This window comes from Protopterus annectens, chromosome 9.part0 (genome assembly GCF_019279795.1).
Source record: "Protopterus annectens isolate FY-2018-M chromosome 9.part0, PAN1.0, whole genome shotgun sequence".
NCBI classification, from domain to species: Eukaryota; Metazoa; Chordata; order Ceratodontiformes; family Protopteridae; genus Protopterus; species Protopterus annectens.
The window spans coordinates 324,930,022-324,957,009 of record NC_056743.1 but is presented as its reverse complement, the minus strand read 5'-3'; the positions used below and the strand labels follow the sequence as shown (position 1 = coordinate 324,957,009).

Genomic DNA, 26,988 nt, shown 5'->3' with positions numbered 1-26,988 from the left:
AGAGAATTGTCTTTCCCCGGTACAAATATTGCCTGTAACTGAATGTTGTAGCTGAGTGCCAGGGTCCACAGCTCCAAGGTCATTCTGCATAGGGGGTATGAATGAGTGCCTCCCTGTTTGTTGATGTACCACATGACTGTGGTGTTGTCTGTCCTTATCATCAACTGGCCCTCTTTGAGAAATGGTTTGAACTTTTGGATTGCCAGTTTTACTGCCAGCATTTCTTTTAGATTGATGTGCAGGTGAAGTTGATCCTGTGTCCACAATCCTTGCACGCATTTGTCCAGCATGTGTGCTCCCCATCGTAGGTCTGAAGCGTCTGTTGTGATGGTCTGGCTTGGTTGACATCTGCGAAAGGGTAGGCCTGGGTTTGACTGGCATGCCTGAGCCCACCATAGGAACTCCTGTTTTAAGCATGGAATTAGTGGGATTTCTGTTTCTAGGCTGTGTCTGTGTTGGGACCATAAATTCTTTAGGTACCACTGTAGTTTCCTCATATGTAGTCTGGCAAATGGGACCAAGATTATGCATGATGCCATGAAGCCCAAAGCCTGCAGAACTTTTCTTGCTGTTAACTTGTTCAGTTTTGTTAGTGCCAAGAAGTAAAGAGGAAGTTCTTTTTGTTTTTCTGTAGTCAGGAATGCCATTTGTTGTACTGTGTCCAATTCAGCCCAAGAATGTCCTTGTTTGGGATGGTATCAGCCTTGACTTTTGTAGGTTGACTGTGTATCCCAGTCCTTGTAGCAAGTGAATGACCCTTTGTAAATCTGTTGTCAGTTTGCTTTTGTTGTCCCCTTGTAGCAGGCAGTCGTCCAGGTATGGGTAAATTTGAATTCCCTGTAGTCTGCAATGGGCGATTACTGATGCCAGGCATTTTGTGAATACTCTGGGCGCAGTAGGTAAGCCAAAGGGCAATGCTGAGAATTGATAGTGCTCTGATCCTACAAGAAATCTGAGGTATCTTCTGCAGATTGGTCGAATGGGGACGTGCAGGTATGCCTCCTTGAGATCTAGAGTTACCAGCCAAGACTCCTTGCCCAGCATGGGAAGAAGTTGCTGTAGGGTCAGCATTTTGAATTTTGGGACAATGATGTAAGTATTTAAGGTGGACAGGTCGAGAATTGGTCTCCAACTTTTTTCCTTTCTTGGAACTAGGAATAGTCTGGAATAGAACCCCTTTCCTTGTTCTGCTGTTGGCACTCTTTCCACAGCTCTCATGTTTGCTAACTCCATTATCTGGCGTAGAGCCTCTGTTTTTTGATTTGGAGGTAGATTTGGCATTCCCCTTTTTACTGGTAAAGTGTGGAAGTGAAACCGGTAACCTTGATCTATGGTTTGTAAAATCCACTTGTCTTTTGTTATGTAGTGCCAGTTCTTTGAAAATAAGGTTAACTTTCCGCCTAGAGGAGCTGCTATTTGTTCCCTGGTAGGCGGATTTAGGATTAAGTCACTGTGGTTGTGCTGATGTAGTGGCAGTGGCTGTGTCTGTGCCTCTGTTGTTACCTTGCCACTGTCGTCCTCTGTAGGCACCTCCTCTGGATTGGTTTCTGCCTCTGGAACGTCTATTCCTGCCCCTTTGAAATTTTGTGGAGTCAGGAAAGGACCAATTTTTGGCAGGCCAGTTCCTGCTAAACCTTGGGGGTTGAACCTGCAGGAAATCTTTAACCGTTTGTACAGATTTTGCCTTTTCTTCCATTTTCTTCATAACCTGCTGGGCAGGTGTACCAAACAAACTTGTCTTGTCCATAGGAGCATCCAGCAACTTAGCTTTAACATGATCCGGTAAAGCTTGTTCCTTTAGCCATGCATGCCTTCTTATCACTGTGCCTGTCATGGCTGATCTAAATGAAGCCTCCAGTGCATCATAGCCACATTTTAAGGAATGGTTGCTAACCTGTTGTATGTTATTTACCATCTCTAATACATATTTCTTATCAAGAGATTCATCAGTGGTTAGTTTTTAGTTAACTGATCAAGCATAAACTCTTGGTATTGTATCATGTGAAACTGACAGTTTAAAGCTCTAGCTGAGAGAGTAGCTGAAGTGTAGACCTTTTACCCCATCTGTCTAATGACCTTGCTTCCCTTTCAGAAGGAATAGGGTTTTTAGCTGTGGTCGCGCTACTGCCTTGGGACCCTGGATATAGTTTCTGGGTCTGCAAGAGGGGCCTTGTAAAGGTGGTGATGAGTATCTGGCACCCTGTAAAATCTGTCTGGTTTGGCAGGGGCTGGGGTAAAGAATCTGGAGCGGAGCAAACATCATTGAAAGCATCATCCACCACAGAGAGAACAGGAGGTATAGCTAAGGGCCTGTGCTGTGGGAGGTGCAGAAAGGTCCTAAGTCTTTTCTGGAGTCTGAAAAATCCTGTTGCTGCCATTGGAACTGTTCTCGCATGGCATGCAAGGTTTCCCCAAAGGAGAATTCTTCTGGTGGGGAAGCAGCTGGAATGGATTCTTCAGCATCAGAATCTTCAAAATTGGAGAAGGGAGCCTCTGGCTGGTCAGTTATGTCTGATTCATCAGCAGAATCATCAGAAGACACTGGCTCAGGGGGCTCTGCCCTAGGTCTCTTCTCTGGGGGCTGAGAGGCCCTGTCTGGGTGAGATTGAGATCCTCTAATTAAAGAAATTAAATCTTCTGCCAAAGTAAGCATTTGAGAACTAGAAGAGGGCCTGGATGTGGGGGGTTTAACAGGCCCTGTTTTAGTAGTCTTGGCTGCTTTAGCCCTGGCGAAGGCCTTAATGGACATGGCTGCTGGAGGCCTAGCAGCACCACGTGCTGGGGTAGAGACATCCAAAGGGATGGTGTCTGATAAGTCAACCACCGTAGTGGGTAAAGATTCTGAGGTCGATTCAAGAGTTGTAGCAGGGGCCTCAGTTGTAAGAATAGTTTCAGCTGTACTTTGATCAGTTTTCTCGGTTTCGGCTGAAACCGAGACACTCGCGGTTTGCTTTACCGTGGTTTCGGCCGAAACCGCGGACCGCGAGTGTCGGTCTTTATCTTTGCGTTTTTTGGTAGATTGGGTAGTCGGAGGATCCGACGGCATAATATACGCAAAATCAGAACCGAAAAACTGTTCTGCAAACTCCGACCGACGCCTAAGCGTTCGTCGGTTGAAAGAGGCACAGGCCGAACAGGCTGCTACGTCGTGGGCTGGGCCTAAACAAGGCAGACAGTAAGAGTGGAAATCTTTATGAGGTATTTGTTTCCCACAGGTTAAACAATTGTTAACTTTTTCTGACATCGGCTGAGGCAAGAAAGAGTCCCCAACGGGGTACTTAGCTTTAGAAGTCTTCGAAGTAGTATTCGGTAGAAGTAATCTCTGGATCCGACCGACCGGCACTTGCGAACAGCTTCTGCTTCGGGCGCCACGCGGCAAGAAAGACAGAGGAAAATGGCGTCGGCTGATGCTTTTATACCCGAAGACGACCAGAGATGACGTCGGGTGGAGTGCGACATCAGCCGAAGCCGGACCCGGACTTTGGAATCCGGCCGACTGCAGGGCTGCCTGACGACAGGACAACCCACTTGTTATGACTGCAGATGCATCCATGAAGGACATCTGCAGCTATTGCTTGTTTCTACATGAATTCAAAGATCAAGGGGGCGGGTACAGAAATGTCTCTGCTGCGTTAGGCAGATATACAGAATGCAATTATAAGCAAGGTCAACATTTTTAGTACGAAACCATTCAGAATGGGTCACACTTCCTCATGCACGTTCAAGTGCTCCTAAGTGTAAACTACTCCAAAGGCTGAATCTCTTAGGATGCATTATAACTTCCACCCTCCTCATCAATAATGAAATCCTGGCATTATGCACTATAAAGACTATATACACACACCAAGGGTACCTGTAACCCAAACTCCTCTTCATCACCTCCAGTCTGCTCAAACTCATCATGTAATTACATAAAATTCACATACTGAACTTAACTCATTACATCCAAGTGACGCCTCCAGGTGCATCTGCAGTTAACGACGCATCCAGGCATCAAATCTTGCTTGTTCATTTCTGCATTAATGGTTTCAAAACCATGCTATATGCAAGGTTTTAAAAGATTTCATCTTAAAGCTTACACAATATCAAGCTCAAGTGTATTAATATGTGACCTGTGACTAGTGCAGGTAAAGAGATATTAAATGTTCTTTTTATGGTATTAATTTATATACATATAAATTTTCATATTTTTCTAAATATCTCAACAACTAAGCAACACAGACAGAACTCCTTAGACTCATAGGAAAGCTCTTGGCTAGATGAACAAATTGCTGCTGACAGTATGTGCGTAACTTGAGTGGTTGCTGACATACTGTAACTTGTTTACAAAATATTACAAAGGCAATAGCTTACTGTGTTTACTATGAGTTATAAAATTCAGTTTAAGACCTAGAACCAAAAAAACTACCACCACTATAAAATCGTTTGTGCTGAAGGGTTTTTCATTAATACTTCCTTCATATCCGCTACGGTTTCAGAGATGCGAACACTTGTTTGAAATGTGAGAGCAATCTGATTCTGTCAAAAGGCTTAGGCTCCACCCACTGGAAGTTACAGTGCAAACTTCTTCAGCTTCACTTGAGTGAGTCCCACCAGCAACTTCTAATAAATGGACCTTCCTAACTTCTTGTTCAGTTAAATTTCACAACTAGCAGAGCTAAGGGCCAGAAAGCAGTTAGTGGGGTGCTGAGAAGCAGTAATACATACAAGAAGGCTGGTTAGGTTCCTTAATCTAGCAGGTGCAGTATGTAATGACATGCAGTGACAGTAGCATTTCACATAAGATGTCTTCATCACACCATCTTCTTAAAAATGTGCCTTGGCTGAGGCTCCAGGAACAGTTGCCTACTCACCCCAGAACAAAGAATGCTGCCTGTAGTCAGCAACTTCATCCCATGACTTCTGCTGACCTAGAGGGTTGATCCAGGGCTCATTCCCAAACCAAGTCAACAAGCTGAATTCATGACCTGCTCTCCAGTAAGAAACTTGCGTTATGGTATAACATTTTTGATGACTATTTACAGCTGTCTTTACAGAAGGGAACATATCAGTCACCCAGTTTCAAAACATGATGTTGGTTCCCAGTAATCTTCTAAAAAAATTGCACTAACTGGTCTGAGAAAAGAAATAAAAAAAGAAATTTATTTTCAGGGTTAGGTTTCAAACTGTACAAAAAAGGGGGTGCTAGGGAGCAAAACAAAAGATCAAGTGTCAAACATGTTCAAGTGTTGTCAAAGTTACGAGATGAAAAATTCTGTTGTATTGCAAAATATTAATGGACTAAGTCGTGCCATATAACATACTTTTTCACCAAATCACAAGTCATAATGTGTTCTTTTTTTGTATAATTAAAACCAAAACAAAAAAGTCAGCACAGTAAAGTTAACCTGTAAACAAATAAAGATGAGCCAAATGCTATAATCAAGAAAGGCGGAAAGTATATGCCAGATGGGCTAATGTCCAGACAGCAAAACATGAGCCAGTAAGCTGTCTTACTGCGGTACTGGTCACTGTGAATGGTAAAATAAAAATTCTGTTCATTACTTGACATCAGTGACAAAAATGTAAAAGTCAAACTTTCCAGAAGGGGATACAGTACTAGGAGGGTAAAGCACGGCTTTCTGTACTTCAGTAAGATGCATCAAAACAAGATGTATAAGGAATGTAAAGCTGAAGTGATTGAAGTGAACTCAAAGTACTCAGACATTCAAACTGCATACAGAAGGGGAAAAAGTATGTTTGATGCATGGCAAAACTTTGCTACTTTATGCAGTGTGTGAAAACTGCATACACAGTCAAACATGGAGGGTCTACATTATAAAGCCGAAAACTTAAAATCTCAAGCACTCACATGAGCGAATATGCAGATACTCAAAAATCGCTATTGTGGGGGGCTACGCCCCCACACCCCCGCTAAATATATATTCCAACTCAGAGATCGCACTGCAGTGAGGAAAGGGCAAATATCCCGATCTCCACTGTACTGCGATCCAAAAAAATGAATATTGAATATCTGCATTTTCGCTCATGTGAGCACTCCAGATTTTAGCTTTCGGTGATCTAAAGAAGCCCCAAACATGGATACCTTCTTTGGTAGTTGTTAAAATATCAAATATGGTTAATCAGACCTAGAAAACAGAGTGAATGAAGATACAGCACTAGGAAATACACGATTTTAGTAGTAGTCATGAAAAGTGGTCGTCTACCATTTTTGGCAGCAATCTTATCTTAACCAAAAGAAATTTGCCTCTGACAGTAGTATTCACTTACTATACACCAGTAACATACATTATTTCTATTGGCAAGTCCTCGATACACATTATGGTTAAACCATTTGCCTTGTGAACAGATAAGAAATGCATACATCAAGACTTCCAAGATGGCTGCACACTGATCAACAGCTTAACTTCAGCACTCTGTGTGAAAACAGAAACTAAAAAAAGTGCCACTGAAACTGTATATCGTGGAAAAAATTCAGTCACTGGCAAGTAAGTATACTGTCTGGACACTAGCAAAGAAGAAATATGGAAAACCTGAAAGAAAATCAACCAGAAAAGGTGAGTAGAAAACACGATGTGGGAAGAATTCTGCAGCTGTTCAGCAAATAGGCATTTCAAGGTTCAGCATCGGTTCAAGAGATGACTTTCAGTAATTTAGAGGAAAAAATAAATCAACTGTATTCAGATGTGATCAAAATAAATGAAACACTGAAAGAATTTATCGACGCAAATAACAAATGGTTGGAAAAAAAACTTAACTGGCTGTTCGGGACAGAAAACTGCAAAAAATCAGAGGTTGAAATGAAAAAACAAAAGCTGGCCGAGTAAGAGTCTTCTCAAGCTGATATATTTCAAAAAATGAGTAAGAAAAAGGGTGCAGAAAAAACAACTGAGATTTTCTGCTGTACTAGAAAAACTAAGGAAGACTACTGATTTTATGAAAGCACAAATAAGCAACTGGACTGGTGTTCCACAGCAGATTTGTTAATTGACAGGGCACAGATGTATGCTAAAACCTGCCTATGAAAAAGCAGCTAGGACTTGGTATGAGAATATAGCTAAGACTTACATTAGTGAAAATGTAATCATACAAGCAGAAAGTGGATCCTGACAAAACTGTAGCAGAAGAACAAATTATTAAAAACTGGAGACAGCAGAATATTTGTAGAAAATAACTTGACTGTAGAGCACGCAGAAAAAAAGCAAATTTATAAAGCAATCAGGGAATGTCAAGGGGCAGATGTGAGACTCAAGCTGCTATATCCAGATGTCTTCAGAGTAATTTTCCTGGATTTTCAAAGTAATGTGATGCATAACAGGGTAAGGAGAAAATAAGGTTTAGTCATCAAAAAGTCAGCCAGCAAGCAGGAAGGGGACTCTTGGTTCTCATTCTTCTGACAGTAAGGTTCATGGATAAACTTTGCCAGTGAAACACTTCCCAATGTTGCAAAAGAAAATGCTTGCGACCAAAACACCGGAGTTAACAGAAGAATCATAAGTAACTTGGACTTGATCCAGAGTCCAGTGCTTGGGGGGGTGGAGATGAACAAGACCACCAGCAACACTGAAATTAGTAAATAAATAGGACACTATAAAGCAATCAAATTTTCTTGCAAAGCCATATTTTACAAAAGTGACTGAGACTGGACTTATTAAACTTGGAAGTAGACTGTAAAGCATATACCCCCACCTTACATTATTAATGTTTAGAAGGTAACTAGGCAATAATTTTTGTTCTTACTACTATTTGTAATAAAATATTTCATGATCTAACTGCACGTTATGTATAGTAAAAGCTGTTGTGTAGTCAGGGGTATTTTAAATGGGTCTGCTTTTACTCACCGTATTTACACTTCTTTGAATCGGAAATTGCCAACTCCACTTCAGCAAAACACCACTCAAACAAAACCACTATCGAATTGCTTTCTCTGGGGAAACTAACCACTTGGCCACCAGGGGAAAAAAGTCAACAGATAGAAATTAAACCCCCCCTACACATCCAACTAAATATACCAACTCAGAGATAGCACTATACTGGGGAAAAGGGCAAGGTTCACCCTGGTGGCCAAGTGGTTCATTTCCCAGGGAAAGCCTTTTGGTGGTCCGTGGTTCAGATGAATGGTGTTTCGCTGAAGTGAAGTGGAATTGTCAATTTCCAATTCATAGAAGTGTAAGTTCTGTAAGTAGAAGCAGACCCATTTTAAATGTGTGTTGGGGGAGTCTGTAGTGACTGTAGTATGTGATAAAGATATTAAAGTAAAGCACTTTTTTTAGCTGCAAGAAATATAGTCTTTACAGCACGAGAAGAAAGGTTGGACAAAAACAGTTTAATGTTAATATACTATACACTTATACTGCTGTGGTTGAAAGTGAGATGTAAAAGTGTACGGATTATATTATATGTAGAATTAAGATATTTCTCTTGTTTTTACAAGAGTGAATGCCTAAATTAATGCCTTTGGCTTAAGCTATAAAAAAGTATTTTGTAAGCAAGTAGGCTTTAAAAATAAAACAAAATGATGGCAGCCATCAAAATGCTAAGTTTCTTACAACTGCAAAGATATTAGCTTCTTTTTTTTCATCAGCAAACATTCAGTGGGAGTTAAGCCTGCAGCAGATGGTAAGCAGTTCAGAGAAAAATAGTTTGAAATCATGGGAAGTGAATAAGAGACACCAGCTTTTATACAATAATGCACTTAACAGAATAGCCTACAATTTAGTTTTAATACAGGGTTAAAAGCTAATGTTTTCTTAAAGCATACAGCTATTTTTCACATCTGGGAAAGGAATACAGAAAAGAACAGACAACAATCAGTGCATGTGGGAACACAGGCTGCAGCATGTGCTTTACCATGGGTAACCTTAACTTTAGGTTAGGGTAATACCTGTGGGTGCAGTTGCCAATTGGGAGCATTTGTTCCTACATGGAGGAATAAACTTCAGTTTTTGAAGATGTACATATTTTTCTGTGTTTGTCCTAAGTTAATAGGGGCTGGGATGTTTTGAAAATGTATTTAGTTTTTTGCTTGAGGGTTTTTATTAAAATAAATTCTTGAAAAATATGACAGGGTCAAACAGAAATAAGAAGAAACTAGAAATGATCAGCTTGCCAAATGTTACTGTGGGCATGTAACACAAAAGTTGGAAACACATTCAAAAACATGTAATGTACAAAATAAGTGGGAATATCCGCTATTTATCATAGTAGCGATGCTATCCATATTACTTTGGAAAGTAAACTGCCATACAGGTATAGACAAAAGGGAAAGGGTACTGAAATATAATCAGAAATGCACAGAGCAAACAATGCTGAGAAAACATTTGGAAAGAAATCAGCATATGAATTTGACAAAAAAGCATTTCAAAATGGATATTCAGCAGAACATCTAGAACAAAATAAAAGATGAGTAATTATACTTATTGCCAGAGGGTATTCCAATAGTGATAGAAGAGGAAAAAAAAGACAATGGTAGATTTGTGATAGTAAGGGCCTATTTGCAAGGGAGGAGGATTACGATGGTGTCTATATGCCACCAAAAACTGCCATTTTGGAGCTTAAGACATTTTTGGGAAAAATAATCAGCTTTCTGCAGGGAACATTACTTATAGGTAGGGACTGAAACTTGATTTGCAATAGGAAGGATGTACCAGGAGGACCTAGAAGAGGGTAGATTTCTGAAGAAATTTATGAATATATTTGGTACAAAGATGTAAATTCATTAGCGGGAACATAGATGGAATTTACATATTCCCCAAAGTACAACAACTTTGCTACACAAGAACAGAAATTATATTTCACAGGAAAATCTGCATTCATTTAAAAGCCTGGGCACACATCCAATGACTATTTCAGATCATGTACTGATAAAAACGAAGATAAAAATGTAGGGCAATGAAGCAAAAGTGTGACACCAGTGGTTTCCTACCTACTTGTTAAAAAGACAGGAATTTAAAGAAGGGGTAGTGGAAATTTGACAGTTACTAGAGAAAAAAAGGAGCATCTTCAGAATTTATAGCTACTGAGTGGGATAAAATAAAAATGGAGTTTAAAAACAGGGCAGAAATAAGAGAAAGATGGTTAAGAAGTAATAGGAATTACTTAGAGGGGATGACCGATTAAAGTATTGCAGAATAAGGTGAATCTCACTGAAGAGGTGTAAATGTAGATGCTAAAGAAAGCATAAGGGAGTATCTGGATAATGTGCATGAGTTTAGAAAGATTGCAGTTAAGCAACTACGTTCTGACAAATCCAGAGCAAAAATAAAGTCAGCACAATGACTTGGACAGCAGAAAGTAGAAATAGTTGTTGCCAAATTTGAAAAACCTGCAAAAAGAAAAAAACAACGATCCTATAGATATTTTAGAGATATTTTGGAAATTTTACGAACATGTTACATAAAGAAGAGAAATGTGAAAATCAAGAAAGAGCACAAATGAAAATATTTCTGGAAGACAATTATGCCAACAATACAGGTAGAGAAGGCTAAAATGGGAGGGCATGAGAAAAATGGTGATGTATAATCCCATTTTCAGGAAAGTCTCCAAAACATATGGCATTCCTGAGGAAGTTTAATAGTTTGTGATAAACATCTGGAAGACTTTGTTTAGCTGTTAAGGGGAAGCACCAACATTTTGGAAGAAAGCTGTGGTGGCTATATTACCTAATGATAGTAAAGCTACATCAGACCCAGTTTCATAGAGACCCATTTCAATTTTAAACCATGATTATAAAGTGTTAATATCTATACTACCTAAAATTCTATCAAAATTGATAGATATGGATCAATGTGGTTTTGTGAAGGGAAGGCAAATGTTTGACAACTTTAATAGAACAATGATGATCCAGAGGAAAGCATAAAGTAAGAAAACACCACTGTTGGTGGTGGGTCTTGACAAAGAGAAAGTATTCAGCAGAGTAATCTGAGAATTTACAAGGGAAATGAAAGCATTTGCTTCCACTGATACAATAACAATGTTAATTAAGAGGATATATGAAGATTTCAGAGGCAAGAATTACAAGTGGGAGGGTTCCACTTTGACAAGTTGTGTTTGAACAGAGGAACCAGGCAAGGACGGCCTCTTTCCTCTGTTAGTTGCTTTACATTTAGAGCCACTGGAAAAAGATATGGGACTCAGAAATGCAAGAATATAACTGGTATGGCAGTCGAGAAAAGTTGGCTTTACTTGCAGATATTTTCATATCTTTTCCAGATACAATATTAAAGAAAAACAAAGACTACAGCCATACATTATGTACCCATACATGAACTGTTTTAGTAATTGGGGTCACGGTAAGATGGAGTAAATCTTAAAAACGGTTCTGTTATGGCAACTAAGGACATGTGGGAAGAGACTTTGAAGGGATACTTTAGAGCTATACAGTTAAGGCTCATATATACTATGCAAGCAGGTTATAACTCAGAATGAAAAGAGTTGATGATAAAGCGGTGTGGGGGGTACAAGAAATACACAGACTGGACTTTGTTTGCAGATCTTTTAGGAGAATAATAACCACACAGAATAGTATATTCATAAATGTGCAGAATGTATTCTATTAACTAAGCAAACAAGAATGGAGAAAGTAAATTTTGCCAATAGGGATGATTGCAAGTAGGGGTACAGAAAATAGGCAAGAGGGGGCTGCAAATTACTGGGGAAAACTAGCAAAGAAACCAAGGTATGGGGAGCAAATATCTAGAGAGAGAGGTAATAGTGGGATTAGGCCAAGATGCCATTTGGACTGCAGGCTAGGGAACTGCATTCCCTACCGGGAATGAGTATATGCAAAGGGGGGAATCTTAAGTGAAAGACCAGCACTGGTAGAAATTTTAGTTTAATACAGAACAGAAGCAGTCGTTAAAAATGGGATAAATAGTAGGGCATATAAAATATTGCATGACAGCTATAAGAATCAGAGGAGGTTAGAAAAGATTGGGAAGAGAGACTGGAAAATCAATTTACATGAAAACAACAGAAGGATATATGCATCGCTCACAAGTATGAAAGTCCAAAAGGTTTAGGTTCTTTGCTTGGAAGTGTCTGCATAGGTATTTTATACCCCAAACAGACTTCGTAGAATTTTTCCTCAGGTAGATAGCAAATGTTGGAGATGTGATGGTAAAGAAAGAGGTAACTGGGAACATGTGTTTTGGGAGCATAATTAGTTGGTTTGTTTGTGTCTTTCGGCTTTTCCCGGTTAAGGGTCGCCAATGCAGAACTCCGGACCGCTAATGATTGGCAGTTGATTTTTACGTACCGGCTTGCCAGGCCTGACGCACAACCTTCAAAGAAGGTACGCCCATTCATGCATGTCTCCACGCAGAAGACGCTCTAGCTGAGAATCGAACCGGACAGCGTCTTACTGTGAGGCGACAACTTAGTTGGTAAATTTAAAAAATTCTTATCGAGTACTCTGCCAGAAATATTGGCTTTAAAGAAGGATATGAATTTTTTTTGAGCTGGGACACAGGACTTATTTGTCTAGACATAGTAATTAATTTTAATTATGTTGGCTGCCAAAAAGTAATTCCTAGAAAATGGAAATCAAAGTCTAAACCAATTGTATTTGAAGTATTAAATATTAAAAAAAAGTAAAAACTGGAAGATGGACCTTTAGATAAAGGGAAGGCACAAATTACATAGAAAATTGCAAATTTTGGGAGCAATACATACAGAATAATGTTCATGAGGAGGAAGAGCAATAAAGTTTAAGGGAAGGAAGGAATTTAGCTATTTATGCAATGTCGGACTAATTACTAAAAAGAAACATATATGATGTCTAATGTATATAAATGAAAAAAGAAATGTTAATATGGTTTGTTTTCTTTTCTGTTAATGTACATTTGTCCATGTCTTAGTAAAGGAGTTAAAAAATAAACTGTATCAAAAAAGAAATGCAAACATCAAGAAATTCTTCTATTCAACTCAGACATATCAAGTTTGTCAGCCATGAATCGAATGCAGCCCAGTGACAGTTAAATGGACAGAGTTGGCTTATCTTAATGACTCTGAACAGTACATTTAACATCTCAGTGACAGAAAATGAGTGCAGTAGACAGATTTGTAGCTAGATTGTGGTGATGACAGCAGCCACCCCAGGTGCAACATCTTAGACAGCATGACCCTCATTATCGGCACTTCCTGAATTCCAGTAAAGCATTTGTGTAAGACGTTTAGCTCTCCGTGTGTACTTTAAGTTCTACAGTGCTGCAGCCTTTCAGAGAACAGCTGCCAAAAAAGTACCTGGTTTGGAAGTTTCCAACCAAAAACACCAAACTAGTAAGATACAAAACACTTTTTTCGGGAAATAATGTTACCACAAGTTGTAACTTCCAAGCAGCTTTTTTAGCAATTAAGTGTACTTGGCAACTGGGGTGAAGAGACTATCAATGAAAACTGTTTCTTCAGCATTTACTGCAGGAAGGACATAGAATCAGCTGGCCAGCCATCTCTAGCAGACATTTCAAGGACCTTCCCAAACCTAAAGTCATCAGGGATCACTGGAAATTAGTGCTGTCTCAGTCATCCAAAAGTACAGTTTTGTACCTACCATAAATGTAGATGTTCGAGTGTTCACCCTGCTGCAGTCATCACACTTGGGTTATCCTGCCGTCAGGTGGCCCCGCAGTCGGCCAAATTCCAAAGTCTTGGTCCGGCGTCGGTTGCTGTCGCTTCTTCCCTGACGTCAGTGCGCCAGGGGTATATATAATGCATCAGATGCCATTTTCTTCAGTTTTTCTTGCCCCAGATGTCAGGTGCCCCCAAAAAGGTGGTCAGTAATTAGTACCAAATTAAGTAATTTTCTGCACAAACACAAAATCCCTCCAGCTATAAGCAAATACATCAGAAAGGTATTGTAGAGATTTAGCCAGTTAGATCAGAGGGGATGGAGGGAGGGTAACCTGGACTGCAGCAGGGTGAACACTCGAACATCTACATTTATGGTAGGTACAAAACTGTACCATGTTCATAGTGTTACCCTGCTGCAGTCATCACACTTGGGTAGAATCCCAAAGCTATGGATGGGTGGAGGAGTTATAGAGGGTTAGAGGAGGCTAGAAGGCCCTGCAGAACTGCAGTGACGAAGCCAGCCCTAGTCTTAGAGTAAAGTGGTAAGTGATGGTGTTTGGTAAAGGTGTGTACTGAACTCCAAGTTGCAGCTTCCAAAATCTCCATGGGTGGAACCCCCCTGAGGAAGGCTGTAGATGTAGCTGTTGCCCTGGTAGAGTGGGGCCTAATGGTAGCAGGAACTGGTTTTCCATGATGGGTATAGCAAAAACAAATGCAATGTCCTATCCATTTCAAAATGGTTTGTTTTGATATAGCCTTCCCTTGTGAAGATGGAGCATAGGATACAAAGAGCTGGTCAGATTTTCTGAAAGCCTTAGTTTTATCCAAGTAGTAACGAAGTTGCCTGTGAATGTCCAAGGAATGCAGGAGTCTTTCTCCTTTGTTCTGTGGGTTTGGGAAGAAGGTGGGTAAGTGAATGGTTTGATTTAAAGACACACTGGAAACCACCTTAGGCATGAAGGAAGGATTAGTTCATAGAGAAACTCTGTCTTGGTGGAAAATGAGGAAAGGTTCCACTGCCATTAGTGCCTGCAGCTCTGAGACTCTTCTAGCTGAAGTTATTGATAGCAGCAGGGCAGTCTTCCACGATAGGAACTGTAGATCTGCAGAGAAAGCTGGTTCAAAGGGAGGTAGCATAAGTTTTTCCAGAACAATATTTAGGTCCCATGTTGGTGTAGGTGATCTCCTGGGGGGCCTAATGTTTTGTTTTTTTTTTTGCCCCTATGAGGAACTGCCTTAGAAGTGGATGCGAAAATAAGGGTGGTTCCGTGTTGTAGTGGGCTGAAATAGCTGATGCATGGATTTTAATGGAAGAAAAAGGAAGTCCTTTGTGCAACATCTCAGTTAAATACTGTAGAATCTGAGGCATGTGAGGCTGAAGTGTGTTTTGGCCTTTAGCTTGGTTCCAGGCACAAAACCTTTTCCATTTGTCCGAATAGGCCTTCCTGGTGCTGGGCCCTCCTGGCTTCCAGAATAACATCCATAACTACTTGGGAAAGAGGAGTTGGCTGGATGTTTAGGTGATTTGCCATGCAGCCAGATTCAAGGTTTTTAGCTGGCTGTGAAGAATCTGATTGTTTTGCTGTGTGAGCAAATGGGCAATTTGTGGTAAAATCCAAGGTGGGCCCTGGGCCATATTCCTCAATAGTGGATACCAGTGCTGGCGTGGACGGTCTGGGGCTATGAGTATCAGTCATGGTCTCTCCTTTCTGACTTTCAGAAGAACCTTTGTGAGGAGAGGCAATGATAGGGAAGGCATATACTGTCAGGTTTTTCCAACTTAATGAGAGTGCATCCACTTTCCAAGTTTGATGGTGAAGTGTCCTTGTACAAAATTTTGTTAGTTGATAGTTTTGAGGACTGGCAAACAGGTCTATGTCTGGAAGGCCCCATTTTTGAGTTATCATTGCAAATACTTGTGGATCCAGTTTCCACTCGTGGGGATCCATGATGTTTCTGCTGAGGTAGTCTGCCAATGTGTTCTTTTTTCCTGGCAGGAATTGAGCTTGTAACTGAACTTGGTAAGCCAGAGCTGTGTTCCACAAGGTCATTGTTTGCCTGCATAGAGGGTAGGAGTGTGTACCCTCCCCCCTTGTTTATGTACCACATTACTGTGGTGTTGTCCGTCCTTATTGTAAATTGTCCTGGATACAATAGATTCTTGAAGGCTGTCAGAGCATTCTGTACAGCTAGCATCTCTTTTTGATTGATGTGCAGATTCCTTTGATCTGCAGTCCATACGCCTTGAACGCACTGTCCTGCCATGTGTGCCCCCCAGGCGTAGTCCGATGCATCTGTTGTCATAGTTTGCCTGGCTGGGGGCAAGGTGACATGCCAGTGACCACCATAGAAACTCCTGTTGTAGGCAGGGAATGAGAGATATCATTGCGTCCAATGACCAATAGGTACCACTGTAATTTCCTCATATGAAGTTTTGCAAATGGTATTATTAGTATACAAGATGCCATGAAGCCCAAGGCCTGCAGAATTTTTCTTGCAGGTAGTTGGGTCTTTGTTGCCATTGTTTTGAAATATTGAGTCAGTTGTAGTTGTTTGTCTGGCGTCAGATAAGCCTTCTGGGCCATTGTATTCAAGCTGGCACCCAGGAATGTCATATTTTGTGAGGGTACTAGTTTTGATTTCTTTTCATTTACTGTGTACCCCAGGCAACTTAGAAGATGTTTTATAAAAGCCAGATGTTGTAAGAGGATGTCCTTGCTTTATGCTTGGATGAGGCAGTCGTCCAGGTATGGGTATATTTTAATTCCTTTTTGTCTGCAGTATGCAATTACTGGTGCCAGGCATTTTGTGAAGACTCTGGGCGCAGTAGATAAGCCAAAGGACAGTGCAGAGAATTGGTAATGGGTTGAACCTGCAATGAAATGGAGGCATCTTCTGCAACTTTGTCTGATAGGGAAATGCAGGTATGCCTCCTTGAGGTCCAACGTTACTAGCCATGCTTGCTTGCCCAACATGGGAAGAAGCTGCTGTAGTGTTAGCATCTTGAATTTGGGTACTTGTAAGAAGGTGTTTAGAATTGAAAGATCCAGAATTGGTCTCCAGGCATTGTCCTTTCTGGGAACTAGAAAGAGTCTTGTGTAAAATCCTTGGCCTTGCTCTCGAGTAGGTACCAGTTGAATTGCTCTCATGTCCATGAGAGCTGTAATTTGTCTTTGTGCCTCTGCCCATTGATTGTGGCAGGTTTGGTATTCCTCTTTTCATTGGCAAGGTGTGAAAATGGAATCTGTATCCTCGTGAAACTATGTCTAGGACCCATTTGTCCTTTGTGGCAATGTGCCAGTTGTCTGAAAAAAGTGCGAGTTTTCCTCCCAAGGGGGCTGCCAAGAGAGTGTTGCTTGGCCAGATGAGGTGCAAGTCATTGAGTTTGTCTTCTGGTAGTTTGGGACCTGTCTTCTTCTCCCTTCTGTGTGGCAGTGTCCCATTGTCGAGGTTTGTACTGGGCTTGTGGTTGTCCTCTGCCTCTTGGACGTCTGTATTTACCCCTCTGTGGTCTGTCAGTAGCTGGAAAGGACCAATTCTTTGTTGGCCAATTTCTGCTGAAGCGAGGGGGCTGTACCTGTAGGAAATCTTTGACTGTTTGCATAGATTTTGCCTTATCCTCCATTTTCTTTAAGACGACTTCTGCTTTAGCTCCAAAAAGAACATCCTGCTGTAAGGGAGCATCTAGAAGCTTTGCTTTAACATGATCAGGCAGAGTTTGTTCCTTTAACCAAGCATGCCTACGTATAAGAGACCCAGTGACAGCTACTCTGCAGGAAGCCTCCAAAGAATCAAACCCACATTGTAAAGTATGTTTGCCCACCTGTTCAGTTGCATGCAACAGATCCTGCATTTCTTTCAATTCAGACTGTTGAGGGAGTGTGCTCATTTTTTGTTTTCACTGAGACATTAGAAACTGCTGATATTTTAGCATGTGAAACTGGCAGTTTAGTGCCCTCATAGCTAAAGTGGCTGAGGTGTAAACCTTTTTCCCCTACCTGTCTAGTGCTCTGGAGTCCCTTTCAGAGAGTACAGGATTTTTTGCCATAGAAGCCTTAGCCCCTTTTGGGACCCTGGCAGATAGTCTCTGGAGCAGCAACAGGACTTTTATAAAGAAATTTGTGGGAATCAGGCACTCTATAGTATCTGTCAGGTTTGGCCGGAGCCGGAGGCAGAGAATCTGGGTTCAAACTGGATTCTAAGTAGACATCATCCACAATGTCCAACACAGGGGGGATGGCAAGTGGTCTGTGCTGGGGGAGTAAAAGAAACTCTGAGCCTTTTCTTTGAGTCAGAGTAGTCCTGACTTTCCCAGTGAAAATGTTCCTTCATAGTGTGTAAAGTTTCCCCAAAAGAGTAGTCTTCAGGAGGAGAAGCTGAGGGAATAGAATCCTCAGCATCAGAATCTTCATAAGGGGAGAAGGAATAATCTTGGTCCTCAGAGGAGCCTGAGGAAAAAGACACTTGTTCAGAGGAGGCATAATCTTCCTCTTGTCTAGGCCTTTTGTCGAGAGGGGGTTGGGAACCCCTAATTAGAGAGATCAAATCTTCAGCCATTTTGAGCTTCTGTTTCTTAGGCATGGGCCCTTGAACAGGGGACTGAAGTGCAGTCTTTTTAGGTTTAATAGGAGTCTTAGTCTTAGGATACGTTTTTATGGTAAGCGTCGTCGGTCTGAAGACGCCTTCAGAAACCGAAGGTGTTTCTGCAGAACAGACATCTTTTTTCAGCAGTGTCATCAGTAGGGGCCAAACAAAATGGCTGCGTCGGCCTAGTATTTTCCGCCAAAAGTTCCAAAGCGGTCTCGGGTTCCAGATCTGCGGTAGTCAGGGGCTGCATCGGAGCCTCACTGAAGACCGGTGAACCGGAGACCGGACCAGCCAAGGCCTCGGAGTCTGGCTTGGGTCTAGGCTACCTGTCCTTATCCTTGCGTTTTTTGTGCACGCCGGTAGTCGGTTGCTCCGACGGTATAGTGTAGTTACATTTTCTACCGAAGTAGTGTCGTGCGAAATCAAAGCGTCTTTTTATAGTACGCTTATTAAACCTAGCATAAAAACTACAACTAGTGACATCGTGGTCTGGGCCTAGGCAAGGTATGCAGTAAGAATGAAAATCCTTATGAGGTATTTGCTTCCCAAAAGAAATACAATTGTTAACTTTTTCTGACATCGGTCTGAGGCAAGAAAAGTTTCCCCAATGGGGTACTTAGCTTTATTGAAAACTTCGGATCTGAAATTCGACTTCGAAAATCTCAGGAGTTGGCCGACTGGCACTTGTGAACTGCTTCTAGTTCGGGCACCGCGCAGCAAGAAAGACTGAAGAAAATGGCGTCGGATGCATTATATATACCCCTGGCGCACTGACGTCAGGTAAGAAGCGACAGCAACAGATGCCGGACCAAGACTTTGGAATTCCGTCCGACTGCGGGACCACCTGACGGCAGGATAACCCAAGTGGGATGACTGCAGCAGGGTAACACGATGAACATCTGGCTGTAGGTGACTCCAATGAGAGCCTAGGTATTTCAACTTGCACACTTCCTTTCCTATGCACCTTGGATGGATATAACTCAGAAAGGAAGACTTTCTCTTGAAAGTTGACATGTTATGGGGAGACTGCTGAAGAGCTTTGGTTCTTTTGTCCTGTATAAGAAACTGTAGATGGTAGTTTAGCATCAGAAAAATATGGAGAGGAAGCTGATGCTGGCATAAAAGTATGTTATGTTGAAGGGTCATGCCACAGCAAAGATGACTGCTGAGCCAGAACTGATATGGGGGAGGGTGCAATATGAACAATGGTCCTGTAGTAACTTCAGAAAAGGTTATAGCCATTAATACAATGGGCACAGAAACCGATATGGAGAACACACTGGTACATGTCTGCACTAAAGTCTAGAAGCCAATAGCTGAGTCAGCAACTGGCATCTGGGTTGAATGTGGTGAAATCAGAAGGGCTGACATTTGTCAAAACATTCAGCAAAATGAAAGCTGTTCATGCTTAACATCACAGATGTTTCAGTAATCAAAAGGAGTTAAAGTGTCAACTTTAGGAATATGTATGACAATGCTGACCTTTTCAGACCCAGCACCAAAAATACAATTCTAAAGTAGTTCAATGAAAAAGAGAAGTAAAAATGACCAGCCCATAACGGCATAACAACATTACTTCTACCAGCAGTTTATAAATGAAAATTGGTTTATTGTGCGTTTTGTTGTATTTTTTTTTTTTTTTTTTTTTTTTTTTTTAACTCAAACTACCCACAAAAGTAGATAAGTGAAAAAAATGAATCAAAGGAAATGTTAGCAAGCATTTAGGAAGGCCTTAGTCTGAAGAAAAATGTTACTTCTGATAGGAACAAATACCACGAGTTCACCACAGACAACACTAGACCAATATCAATAACAATACAAAACAGACACTAAAAAATAGACAACATATGAATGTTTTACTATGAAATTTTAGAAACAGCAACCTTTGGCCATCAGAACGTATCCAAGCACTTTACATGACGACAAAGGCATGGAGAGGAACAGAAAACATGGTGCATTGTGGGATGGAGTGGATCAGAATGGGAACATTTGGATTACAAAGTGGTCTTACTGGCTGTAGTCTTGAGTTAAGAGTTAGACAGGATGGACTCACTCATGTCATTAAAGTTAGTTACATATATGTCAGCTCATAGGTAATCTTAGCTGTGGACGAGCTTTTTGCAATGCTTGGAATACCAGCCCCTATAAAATCTGAAAATAGCTCTGAATTTCATAATTCAAAAAGCTTACAATTCCAGCAATTCTGGGACACATGAATAACCTATAGGACACCTTCTGGCATGGTGCAGAGATAGGCTAACTCGGGAAATGCATTAAGGATTACAGATGGGAAGGATATACCACAACGATAGCAGGTGAATAGCAAGCTGGGGAGGTACACAGCTGTCACACACCCAATTAATCAGAAAACGCCAGACCAACTGATGTTTAAGCATAATTTCAAAATAAAATTCCATCCGTGAGCCAGCCAAGAGACATGCCTGATGAGCTTACAAGGAAGAGACACTGACAGAAACCTAAAATATAAAACATGCGATTTAAGAGACACAACAAGGAATACACTTTGATACAATATGATAACCAACACAATCATTCGACCCTCACTTTGCTGACAGGCATTTCATCCAGAGGAGGAAATGACTTATTTCAGGAGTGACTGATAAACCAAAAACACACAGCTACTACAGGGTTTACCATCAAAATTTCGAAGGTAAAACATTTTTTAAGCAAAAGACCAAAATACAATATCGGAAACAAAAACAAAATCTAGCCTAAATGTCAAACAGCAGAAACACAACAACCAAGAGTCGACACACCAGACTTCCGGTTTCAAAAGTCCATATGTCCTTTACTTTTTAGCAAGGGGCAAGTACCCCTCTGCACTCCCAAAACCAATGCAAATTATACATGCCAACTCAGAGTTTGCACTACAGTGAGGAAAAGGGTAAATTCTCTGAACCTCACGTACAGCAATCTCCATACACAGTCGAACTCATAACAACAAATCAAGCTTTACTTTAGTTATTATGATCTTGTGTTATTCCAATTCAGCATTGTCAAACTTTGAAAATGTACTTTCATCCACATGCTGTTCCAAAGAGAGCCTTCAAAATTTTGATGCCAAACACTACTACAAAACTTTAAAAAATACTTAAAATAATATGACTGTGAACAGAGATACTAATAGTCTTCTTTTGTTGGTTGTTTTAAAAGTATAAAGCACTGAAAAACTCTGTAAACAAGATGCATATAACAAATATAAACTCTTTAAATAATAACCAAAAGTTCTTATCCAACGGTGTAGGAAGCAAATGTGAACGCGCTTACCGACAACAATTTTATCAAATAAATTCTTTTGCTTTTAAATCTAAGCTTGGTTCTTGGAGAATATCCCAGTTGCAGTTACAGGCACTTTATGAATGGATTATTGAGCAGCTTTGGTTACCTCTCTGTCTTTATATTTGGCTTGTTCTATAAACTCTTTAAAGTTTCAATACTAAGTAAAGCTGGTTTTAAAGATCTGAAAAGCCATTTGCAAAACACAGTCAAAAATGTTTTAAGTGCATATGAGATTGCTCAAAACACTGAGTACCAGTTACAAAAAGTGTTAAAAATATTCACTTACAGGTTATCAAAATGTGACCTGTTTGCAGAGTAAGGTTCCACCTGGTCTGTAACTGTACTTCATGGCAAATATATACTATATTTTTTTTAAAAAGAAAAATGTAATGGGAGGAAGGGTTGTGATGTTTTTGTAAGCTGACTAGCTCAAAAATGTGTCCTAGAAGATGAAGTTGTAATATTCATCTTAAAGCAAGCTTAGTGATCTGGCATGTTGGATGTATGAGTGGTAATATCCTGAAAATTTCCTCATGCTATGTCAATTACACTTGTCAATCAGGGTTTATTTGCTACTGCTCTTAAAAGTCAAGCCTTCAAAATGGATGTGAATGGCAGTTGGTGCAGTGGGTTAAGCCCAAGCTGTAGTTCACGTGGTACAAGGTTCCAATTCCCTCAGCACTCATTTGATTGTTGTGTGACCTTAAGCGTCTCATGACTAGCCCCATCTACCCAATAATAAAGCATTTACAAAAGTAAATCACTAAAAGTTTATTCTGGAGTGTTTCTCCCCAGGCCTCTGGTGAAAACTGGCTTTGTTCCAAGTCGGACTTTCCAAGTAAACAAATGTTAAATAAAATAAAATATTCATTCAGAGCCAAGAAGTCAGGTTTAAATGAGAGGGTTCTGATTTTGCCAGTCTGGCTATTTCACCCAATGCAGTAAAGCCACAGATTCATGGCATATTTGATAAAATAAATGGTGCACTTTTCAATAAGATCATGACTCTAGTGCTTTTACTTAATTTGCAGAAAAGATGTGCTTTTTCTTCTTTATACACTACACTAGTCCACCTTGTCAAGCTAGGAAAACAACCTTTCCATACACAACAGAATACAAGATATATGAAGACAATGGGGAGAAGAAAGGATCTGGAAGCAACCAAAATGCAGGACAACTCAATCCAGCCAATGAACAAAGTGACAAAAGCAAACAATCACAGTACTGCAGTTCAGAAGATTCAATGCTCCCTTTGAAAAGAGTTCTAGTAAGACTCATCTAGAATATTGTTCTCAGTGCTAGAAACCAAACCATTTGGACAGAAGATACACTGGTCAGAGGAACATACAAAAAAGGCATCATGACATCAGTGGCACAAGACTGATGTACAAGAAATACAGGAGGCACTCTAAACTTAATGCTTACTGGAGAAAAAAGTGGGCACGTGATCGGATCATATGAATTTAAGGATGAACATGTGGAAAAGGAATAGGGGTATCTCCTCTGACGAAAGCAAATTAGGGGAGGGGGAAAAAAAGAGTATACCTCAAGTACCCCATTACTGACGAAGTTGTGAATCTTTTATAAATGCACGTACAAGTGCTGGAAACAGTCTACTAAGGCAGTGGAGGAATTCAATAAAGTAACAGGGTTCAAGTGGGGAAAGAGCATTCAGAAGCGATGATTAATAGATGCTGGATAGGTGCTGAAAGATAAGTACATTTATATCTGCATACAACAGCAGAAGAGAAGTGTCTCCTACCATCTTTTCTATGCTTGTATTACATGAACTAGGAAAAAATTCAACAAAACATTAAAAAAAGGAAATAAAGGCAGACATATACAGATCAGCACAGTACCTGTTCAGAGCATTAAACATCTCAATTGTGACCAATACAGATAGTGCCATAGTAGTTGGGTAACGTGATGCAAACACCTCACATTCTATTCCTTCGAAGACAGGGTTATCAGGAGTACACTTCATAAACTGACGCTGTGGAAACAAAACGCATACAAAGCTAAGAATGTATTCTACACTTAATATCAGCCCAAACATACAGAACAAACTGCAGTACTTTAGACTCACATTGCACACAGACTTTTTAATGCTCTCGGTCTATCCTGACAGTGGATTTGTGTGCATTTAGTAAATGTGCAAACATACCACTAGATGGTACAAGTGTAAAGATTTTCAAAGGTTCTTTCAAAGACCATTAAGAAACAAATACAATCCAGAAACTGAACTGATTGAGCAACATGAAGCTGCCAGTATCATTCGTTGAAAAGAAGCAAACATTAAATAACAATCTAAACTCCAAATGCAAACAGGGTAAGCAAAAATGAACTGCATATAAAGTGCAATGCCTCAGACATTTTAGCTGGGACCTTGTTCTGGCCGTATTCAATATTTTACTTTTTTTGAATTAGAAATCTTGAAGTCATCACTCAGTGTACTTGTACTTGCAGGCTTTAATTTGAACCACATTCAGTTCCCATGTAGACATTTTGTCTTCATTACAAAATTTACTCTGGTTAACAATGAAAATGTGTGCAATGGCTTAATCTTTCTTATTCCTTCTACATTTTAAAGCCCAGTATAAATGTAAGGATGCAGCATAACTACAGGATTAACAACCCTAAACTGCCACCATTCTCCTGTTAACACACCACTTAACAGAATCTTGAACCCTGAATACGATTTGTTACATTTCTATGCTAACTCAATAGCTGAATCAGACTCCTAGAGTGACCCTGCAGACTACTTGGGATTATACACAAGTTAGATAGATATGATCTCTTTCCCTTGATGTCTGAATTTATTAAACATACTTTTGTTTGAATGATTTCTAACTCTTTAATCAAATCTTACCAGTATTTCAGTACTGCTCCTCTCTCTTTCTCTGGATTTAATACCAAACAGATACTGGAAATGTTTAACTTGCACTATTTGTTACTCTGATATCTAATCTATTGTATTACTTCTTGATTAATTGCTATTTTATGTTAACTCTGGAGCGTTTCTCCCTAGGCCTCCCCTGAAAAAGGGCACATGCCCAGACGGACATAACCGGTCAACAAATATCAAATAAAATAGATACTTTCTACCTAGAAAAATAAATACCTTCTATCTTTACTTTATTCCCTGTCCTTTGCTTTTTTCTTTTAGTTCTAAACCTATTTTTTTCAGCAAATTTAAACATATCCCTTTTTCATCCATTACCTGTTCTTTGTTATATCTGCATATAAAATTTGAACAGGATCTCTCTGCATCTGATAGGTAACCTTCCTACACCCTGCAGCGTATTTTAAAAGCACTCATAACATCTTCGTCTTTTGGCCTTTTCCCGGTCAGGGGTCACCACAACGGATCACCTGTCCACTCATGACTGGCGGAGTTTTACAGTGTCAAGTTGCCAGCCCGGCGCCCATCCTTCCACTGAAGGCACACACAAGCACGCACTCACTCCTAGGGCCAATTTAGAGTGTCCAATCCACCTACAGCATATCTTTGGGATGTGGGAGGGAACCTGAGCACCCGGAGGAAACCCATGTGACCACAGGTAGGACATGCAGACTCCGCAGAGAAGGTACCCCAGCCGAGGATCAAACTGGAGAACCTCTTGCTGTGAGGTGGCAACGCTAATAAGAAGCAAAAATGCTGCTCAAGGGCCATCCCTGCCTCAATCCGTGTTGCAGTGAAATGCTTTTACTAACTCCTCTGTACACTAGAACTTTCACCATTTTTATATGCAGATTTAGAAAGTCAGAACTTTCCCTTTAATTCCATACTGTTCCAAAATACATCATAAATATTCATGCTCCACATTATCGAAAGCCTTACTTGTATCTCCCATCATCTTTACTTCCTCATTGTTATTCATTTCACCAACTACTTCACAAACCAAAACTAAGCTCCTCATGCTCATCTTTTAATTGTATGAATTCCTGACACAATTACTTTTATACATTTCTCAAACCTCAATTGCATTTTCATATATATGCTATAATCTCCATTTAGGTAAGTCTTCAATCCTTAAATATCTTTAATCTTAAAAATAAATGATCACTCCTAAATATGCCAACACCATGCCTGCATAACTATGGACATGGCAAAAAGATTCTAACCCACTTATGTGCGATCTTCCTAAAACTGTTCCAACAATCCTGACATTCGATTAAAAAAGAATACCTAACACCCCATAACCAGTACAATCTATTCCCGACACAAAGCTCACATTCACTTTTCTTTCAGGGTAATCCAAATTCTTCTAGTTAACCTATCTTGCATTTTTTTGTCTGAAAATTTCTTTATATTCCACTTTCTCTAAAGTGTTCCCTTTTGCTTGCATACATTCAACATACTCCAACAATTCTCATTACTCTGTGTATTTTTACATTGCCATCTATGCTTCATTTCTATAAACTTGTATTAGCCTTAAACATTTTTGCTAAATATGAAGACACCTCGTCTCTCTCTCTCAAATATCTTTGCATGAAATTTTCTATTTTTTCTGAATTCTTTTGCACATGTCCTATTCTTCCTCAAAATAATCCTTATTTCCTAACTATGTAACATTTTATTTTGCAACCTTACATACTCATTCCTCTCATTTCCACACCTACATTTTAACAAAAACTTTTTTTTTTAATTTTTTTTTCCCTTAAAAGCAATTTACCATTATGGCCAAGCCTCAAAGCTGTATGATCCCTAACAGCTCTGCATTTTTGCCATCAGTTCCTCCATGCTCAAACATTCTTCCAACTAATCTTCTGACACCCTTAACACTTCCAGAAAATTACACCCAAATTGCTACTCAATTCAAAAAAGTATTATAATACTTCCGTTACATCTTTTGACTAAACATTCTCAGTTTTAAACTCTTCCTTAAATCCATATCTATCAGTTTTGACAACCCCCTTAAGCCATTCACTTAGCTAATGCAAATACTTCATAATTGTGCTTTGAAATTGACACTGCCCTATATGAAGTTGGATTTAAAGGGACTTTTCCCTCCCAGTAGTACAGCCATGCAGCTTTCTTCCAAGATGGTGGTAATGTCCTTCCTTTTAAAATATTGTTATACAAAATCTTCCACATCTTTGTCACATTTTCCCCTACTAACATCCAGATTTCCACATGAATACCATCTGTTCTTGGAGACCTTCCCTTTGACTGATTACGCATCACCATTTTTACACCATCCTCTCCTGATATTTGCTAATAATCTTTGAGCCTCATCTTCCTTTAACCTTGACATATTTAAGTCTTCAAATAAATGCTTCCATTTGTCTTTTCTAAATATCTCCATTCATGTGTTCTATACAGATTTCAAAAGCATCTCTAATACTTCCATGGAATCTCAAGTTATTTTTCTAGTAATAGACTCCCTTAGCTTGGCAACATCCCTATTTTTTGTACCCAAGTGGTTGTCCTAACAGTTTTTGTGCTCTAGGGCTATCAAAAATACTTGCTTAACACAGGCATTTCTAAACTCATGCAAATTAACAAAATTCTTTCCTTTACCATTCAAC

At 40.0% G+C, this 26,988-nt stretch overlaps 1 protein-coding gene across 1 annotated transcript in view; it reads right to left on the bottom strand.

Annotated features, from left to right (window-relative positions):
• Positions 1–26,988, bottom strand: part of ATP2A3 (ATPase sarcoplasmic/endoplasmic reticulum Ca2+ transporting 3) — a 1,260,930-nt gene that overhangs the window by 64,659 nt on the left and 1,169,283 nt on the right. The window contains exon 18 of the mRNA XM_044082905.1: positions 23,316–23,449. Coding sequence (XP_043938840.1) covers positions 23,316–23,449 — 134 coding nt within the window. The remainder of the gene's footprint in view (positions 1–23,315; positions 23,450–26,988) is intronic.